Source organism: Orycteropus afer, unplaced genomic scaffold (assembly GCF_000298275.1).
Source record: "Orycteropus afer afer isolate SDZICR_OR568_19922 unplaced genomic scaffold, OryAfe1.0 scaffold00739, whole genome shotgun sequence".
NCBI lineage: Eukaryota > Metazoa > Chordata > Mammalia > Tubulidentata > Orycteropodidae > Orycteropus > Orycteropus afer.
In genome coordinates this window covers 303,853-311,146 of record NW_006922326.1, presented here as the reverse complement: position 1 = coordinate 311,146, position 7,294 = coordinate 303,853, and the positions used below count along the sequence as shown (strand labels likewise).

General features: G+C 40.3%; 1 protein-coding gene across 1 annotated transcript in view; it reads left to right on the top strand.

Moving 5' to 3' along the window:
- ACOT9 (acyl-CoA thioesterase 9) overlaps positions 1–3,221 on the top strand; it is a 40,956-nt gene extending 37,735 nt beyond the window's left edge. Inside the window, exons 10-15 of the mRNA XM_007957369.2 lie at positions 685–796; positions 1,303–1,393; positions 1,567–1,652; positions 2,287–2,374; positions 2,526–2,676; positions 3,130–3,221. Of these exons, the coding sequence (XP_007955560.1) occupies positions 685–796; positions 1,303–1,393; positions 1,567–1,652; positions 2,287–2,374; positions 2,526–2,676; positions 3,130–3,221 (620 nt within the window). The remainder of the gene's footprint in view (positions 1–684; positions 797–1,302; positions 1,394–1,566; positions 1,653–2,286; positions 2,375–2,525; positions 2,677–3,129) is intronic.
- Positions 3,222–7,294: the final 4,073 nt, after the last annotated feature.

The window sequence follows — 7,294 nt, the reverse complement described above, 5'->3', positions numbered from 1 at the left end:
AATGATTTTGAGTTTTGTTCCACATTGTTCTCCCTCTCTATCCAAGGCTGTAATCTTTATGGAAGCAAACTGCCATCCACATCTTTCTTCCATGGAACAACTGGTGGGTTCGACCTTTTGGTTAGCAGCTGAGCACTTATCTACTTGACACCAGGACTCCTTTTTTGCTCTTAAAAAACAAAACAACAACAATAAAAAAACCCAAACTCACTGCTATCAAGTTTATTTAGATTCATAGCAACCCTCTTTAGTTTTCCGAGGTGGTAAATCTTTGCAGAAGTAGATTGCTTAGTCTTCCTTCCACAGAGTAGCTGGTGGGTTTGAACTGCCAACCTTCTGGTTAGTAGTCAAATGCCTTGGGCACTATGCCACCAGAGCTCCTTTTTTTTTTTTGCTCTACAGGGTCCATATTTTGAAAAAGTTTGTTGATCAAACAATATTTATGAAGTGAAGTAATTCTTTTTCTCATTGTTAATGAAACAGGAAAGCATCTTTAATGAAATAACTGCCAGTCAGGGCTCTTGATCAGAATGGTAATAAGCTGGCCCACACTGATAGAATTTCCATCTAAAGAGTCACTGGAAGTTGTATGTTGCCTTCTCTTGGATAGATGTACAATTTTCAGTGGGCCTTTTGAAGTGAGACCCTTCTAACCACAGCTCCTTTTTATTCACCCCTGTTCAGTGAACAAGGGGAGAAGGATTGCCTTCAGCTCCTCATCATTACTGAAAGTGGCTCCCAGTGCTGAGGAGAGGACCACCATACATGAGATGTTTCTTAGCACACTGGATTCAAAGTAAGTTAGGATGGCGAGGCTGCAAATTGGGAAAGCATTTCAACATCGCCTTCAGAGCCAACCTTGCTTAAACGTATTGGGAATTTGTTTTCAAATGTTGTACTTTTCAGAAGCAAAACCATGGCATTAACAGGGTTTTCTGGGCATGGACCAGTAACTTGAAATTTGCCCTAAGGGACCAAGAGACCAAAGAAGGAGGCTGGCAACTCTACGATGGTTATTAGTTTTATTAAGGGGTTACTTACTGAGGCGAAGCCCTGGGTGGCAGCAGGGCAGCCTCAAGTCTCCATGTCCTTAAGAGGGAGGCAGAGGTTTTTCTAGCTCTGGTGAACAAAGATGGAATAATGGCAGGGTCCCAGACCTCTAAGGCCACCCTTGCAAGTGTTACATAACAGTAACTTACCAAGCAGAAGTGAGGTAGCAGCAAGCAAGAGTATAGCTAGCTGTATTAGGCTTCACAAAAGCCATATCCCCTACAAGGGTTTAATAGATCTCTGTTTGTACAGGACTATAAGTTTTCGAAGTCGAGTTTTGCCACCTAATGCAGTGTGGATGGAAGATTCAAAATTGAAGAGCTTGCAAGTTTGCCACCCTCAGGTATTGTCATTTAGTGAGAAATCTTTTGAGGAGGATAGCTTGCATTTGTGGTACTCATCTAAGATTTGATCCATCTTTAAACTGACCTCTGTTCTATTGTATTAATTCTTTTGTTCTGTATATGAAGGTTCACGCAAGTTTGCATTTAGTAGTGTTTATTTTATGTCCTATAGGAGCGGAACATTTTCAATCGGATCTTTGGTGGTTTCCTTATGAGGAAAGCATATGAACTTGGATGGGCTACTGCTTGTAGCTTTGGGTGAGTTATATTTAAGGCAGTCTTACTTCTGGGAGGTAATTTATACCAGCTTACTGAACTGAAACATTTTGGACCAGTCTGGATGTGTTGGGGAATATGTTGTGTTGTTAAAGAATAAATACCGTACTGATAGGAGCTCTGGTGGCATAGTGCCTAAGGCATTTGACTGCTAACCAGAAGACTGGCAGTTCAAACCCACCAGCCACTCCTCGGAAGGAAGATTGGGCAATCTACTTCCACAGAGATACTGCCTCAGAAACCCAAGGAGGGGTCGCTGTGAGTCGGATTAACTCTATGGCAATGAGTCTACCATACTGATATCAACCGGCTTTGATCTTCATTTTAGAGGGCTGTTGCTCTGACCTTGTAGGTTAGTACATTAATGACCTCCTGAGAAAAGGTGGCTATGTTATGCAGAAGGGAAAAGATACCGTGATTTTGGCACTAGTCTGGTCACAGTAGCATCTCTTACCATTCTCTTGGTCTGCTGTTAGGATTTTGTCCTCCTCTAAGCTTATTCTTTGTTCATATTTAGTTTACATAAGTTAGTTGTTAGGGAAAAAAAATGGAGATCATCTAAGTTTTGCAGTGTGCAACCAACTATTTTACCCCCAATTCTGCTTTTCCCCAATAGTGGTTCCCGACCATTTGTGGTAGCAGTGGATGATATCATGTTTCAGAAACCTGTTGAGATTGGGTCATTGCTGTTTCTTTCTTCACAGGTAAGTATAGGATGAGAGATGGAATACTATTTTTGGTCATGTGGGCCTGGAAGAGAAGTTTCTGTATTCCTAAAGCCATTCTTCTCTTATGATTGTCTTTTATCCCCTTCCTGATATGACTGACTGACTATTATGTCTATAATTTTTTTAGGTTTGCTTTACTCAAGACAAGTACATTCAAGTCAGAGTACACAGTGAAGTGGCCTCTCTTCAGAGTAAAGAGCATATGACCACCAATGTCTTTCATTTCACGTTCATGTCTGAAAAAGAAGTGCCTTTAGTTTTCCCTAAAACATATGGAGGTAAGCAGCAATTATTGGTTGTTCCTAACAAAGGAAAGAAATTAAGAATTTATTCTCTTTTTAAATTGTTGTAGAAAGTGTATAAGTACATATCAGCACAAAAGCATATCTTTAGGAGATTTTGTTTTTTAGTTTTTACAGCCCTCAAGGGCAAAGATACTTCATGGCCCACTGCCAGCTATTACTACTCTGCCCAAATGGCTGTTGTTTGAAGGGCTGGTGCCAGCTGCAAGCAGACATTGGTAGTCAAAGACTGGCCTAGCCAAAGGAAAGGGGTAGGAATTGTGGCCTGCTCCTTTTGGTACATTGCACATTCCCTGGCCCATCAGTGCATTCCTATCTATGTTTTTGCATTATCATTGGTGTCCCAGTGTTCCCAAGTAGTCCTGGGTTTGCATGATGATTTTCTAAGGTGCTGCAAGTTTCTCCAGGGCTATCTTTCTTATGTTTCAGAGTCCATGTTGTATTTAGATGGACAGCGGCATTTCAACTCCATGAGTACCCCGGTGAACTTCATGAGAAAGAACTACCTTGTGGAACCCTAGGAAAAATCTCACTTGTTGAAAACCAGCTACCACATTAAACAAGTGTTTAACAAAGCCTGATCAGGTGTTTTGGTTTTAGTATTATTCTTCTGCTTCAGAGAGAAGAACATACTCAGTTTTTGGAATGATCAAAAAAGTAGAATGAGAGAATGGCTGTGTGAGACAGAAGAGATAAAAGAGTTATTAAACAATAAATACTTTCAAAGCAATTTAGTTGTGAACCTATCAGGTTGGCTCCTGTCTGCTAAGGAGGTTAGGACACAATGCCTTTTTACACAATTGGATACATTGTTTTCTTACATATCTGTTGCAACTACCAATATAAGAGATTTACTGCCAAGAGTTGGGCATTCTTTAAACCTTATCTTTGTTGCAATTCCCCTGTCCTCTAAAATCCCAGCAACTCTACATGATTCTTTTGTATTTTGCCTATTCCCCAGGTTTTGTTGTTAGCAGAGGATACATGAAAAATTGGGGTAAAGTCATTCAACCAAAGATACTGCATTTGTAAAGATTGTGGGACACTTTAGATCTAAAGTCATACCACTAGGAAGTGCTTAGAGATGATCTAGATGAGGAAACAAAGGATCATTTGCTTATTCTTTCATCTGCCTCTCCTAGGGATTAGGCAGGATATATCTGATTAAAAAACAAAAACAATAATAATAATAGCTGCTTATGCTTACACAGTACATACCATGTGCCTAGGCACTATTCTAAGCACCTTACATGTGTGGGGTATTTTCTATTACTCCCTCATAGGGTTGAGTCACTCAGGAAACTGAAGCACAGAGAGGTTAAGTGACTGTCTCAAGATCCCACAACTAGACATTGGTGGTGCTGGGATTCAAAATCAGACACTGTGGGTCCAGCAAACTCTTATACACTATACTGCATTCAAGGAATATAGCAAGGGAGACCATATCTGATAAAACAGGGTAACCTAGTGTGGTGTAGTAAATTACATGATATGGCTTTTCTAGCCATAGTATTTGTAACTCCCACTTTGCCATGAGTAACTGAGTTACTCAACTCGCTCACTGCCGTTGAGTCAGATCCAACTGATAGTGACCCCTCCTTGGGTTTCCTAGGTGGTATCACTATGGAAGTAGATTGCCCAGCCTTCCTTCTGAGGAGTGGCTGGTGGGTTTGAATGCCAGCCTTCTGGTTAGCAGTCAAGTGCCTTAGGCACTATGCCATAAAGTCATCCTACCTGGAGCAACATAAAGCAATCTTTGAGGAAGTTTGCTCTCTCTCAGGTGTGTGGAATTCTGATGTTGGATTGGTTAGTTTTGCCATTCTACCAGGCTCAAAATGAGCCCTCCTAGAGGCAGAAGGCGTCTTTCTGACTGCTGGCTGAGAGAGACGCGATGCTGAAAGGGACATACTGCTGAGAGAGAGATGTGAGAGAAATGCACTGCTGAGAGAGATAGCAGGCTGCTGGGAGACTGAGTGCATTCCTGAACTTGAATCATAGTCTGTTGCTTCCCTGATAAACCTCATAATCTGTGAGTTCTGTGTGGTTACTGCAGCAAATTATTGAACCCAGCAGAGAGGTGGTGGGTCTCATGGGAGGAACAGTTGGTGACAAGGTTAGTAGGTGGGCTGGAGGGTGGTGTCATGTCTAGCCTCATAGGAACAGGCCTTGGGCTGCTGATGGTGATGCTGTCTTCCTTTTGTGAAATTAGAGGAGGTCTGAAGATGCCTCCTCCTTGCCCCTTTTGTACCTAGGAACACAAAGGGAGGTATGCTTCCTTGATGGAAAGTTATCAAGTTCAGAAGAGATAGAAAACAAGCTACAAAGAGGAAAAAAGTAATCTCAGAAAACATGCTGCCATGAGCAATCTTTAGTTTGGGTTCTAGATCAGTGGCCACATATTTGGCTGTACATCAGAATTAGCTAGAGCACCCGATCCAAATCCTAACAAAATTCCTTAATGAAATGGAAAAACTAATCTCCAACTTTATATAGAAAGGAAGGAGGCCTCAAATAGCTAAAGCAATATTGAAGAAGACCAACACAGTAGGAGACCTCACACTTTCTGATCTCAAAACCTGCTATACAGCCAAGGTAATCAAAACAGTCTGGTACTAGTTCAATGGTAGACACATAGACCAATGGAATAGAATTGAGATCCCAGAAGTAAGTCCATCCATCTATGAGGCAGCTGATCTTCAACAAAGGGTTAAAGTTCATTCAATGGGAGATAAACAGTCTCTAACAAATGGTCCTGGCAAAACTGGATATCCATTTGCAGAAAAATGGATGAGAATCTATACCTCACACTATGCACAAAAACTAACTCAAAATAGATCAAAGTCCTAAATGTTAAAGCTAAATCTATAAAGTCCCTGGAAGGTAACATAAAGTCAAAACTAGGGGACCTAATTTTTGGCATAGTCTATCAAACAAAATTAGCAGTGCACAAACAAACCACAGGCGATAAATTAGATAACTGGGGCCTCCTAAAAATTAAATACTTCTGCTCATCAAAAGACTTTACCAAGAGAGTAAAAGAACCTACAGACTAGGAAAAAATCTCTGGCAATGACGTGTCCGATAAGGGTCTGATCTCTGAAATATACAGAAAACTTCAACAACTCAACAACAAAAGACAATCCAATCAAAATATGGGCAAGGGACATAAACAGAGACTTCACCAAAGAGGACATTTAGGTGGTCAACAAATATATGAAAAGATGTTTGCCATTAGAGAGATGTAAATCAAAAGTACTATGAGATACCATCTCACCCCTGCAAAATGGCAATGAAAACAACAAATGCTGGCTAGGTTTTATATGGATTGGAACTCATACATTGCTGGTAGGATTGTAAAATGGTACTACTATGGAAAACAGTATGGTGCTTCCTCAAAAAGCTAAAAATAGAAATACCTTATGATCCAGCAATCCCGCTCCTAGGTATATATCCTAGAGATACAAGAGCAGTGAAATAGACACATGTGCCCCTATGTTAATGGCAGCATTATTCACAATAGCAGAAAGATGGAAATGACCTAAGTGCTCTTCAATGGATGAATGGATAAACAAATTGTGGTACATACATACATACATATGTACAGTGGAATACTATGTAACTATAAAGAAGAATGAGTCTACAAAACATAACAGATTAATCTGGAAGACATTATGCTGAGTGAAATAAGTCAATCACTAAAAGGCAAATATTGTATTGTCCTACTATTATAAAAGTCAAGCATAGATATACATACAGAAAGCAAAGTTCTTTGATGATAACCAGGGATGGGTGAGAGAGGGAGGGAGCATCACTGTCTAGATAGTAGGTAGACACTTGTTACTTTTGGTGATGGGAAGACAATCCCAAATATGGTTGAAGTCAGCACAACTTGACCAGGGTAAGTAAAGATACTAAGAAGTACATGAGAAAAGGGGAGGATTTTGGTAAATGCTATAACAACAATTTTGCAACAAAAGTAAAAACAACCAAAAAATGTGGTTATAGATAGATATGGGTGCATGTATGTATATAGGAAGGCATATATGAGTAAATGCACATGCATGCATAGATGTATCTGTAGGCATATGTATACACATGTTTGTGTGTGCTGCATATATATCCACACATAAAACGCAGTACCAGGCTTCCTAGACATATCCAAACAACTTGTGGGATGGGTAAACAGGGTTAAAAGGCTTGAGACTGTTGTTTTGGGGGACAATTTAGTCAGCTGGCATAACAGTTCACAAAGATAATGTTCTACATCTGAGTTTGGTGAGTAGTGTCTAAGGTCTTAAAAGTTTGCAAGTGGCTATCTAAGATACAACTATTGGTCTCTACTGGTATGGAGCAAAAGAGAACGAAGAAAAGTAAAGGCTGAAAGAAGAAACTCATCCATGGGACTAGTAGCCCACGTAAACCACAACCTCTTCAAACCTGAGACTAGAAGAACTAGATGGTGCCTGGCTATTACTACTGACCATTCTGACCAGGACATGATAGAAGGTCCCAGATGGAAGGAAGAAAAACGTAGAACAAAATACTCAAATTCCTAAAAAATACCAGTCCTACTAGACCGACAGAGACTAGAGGA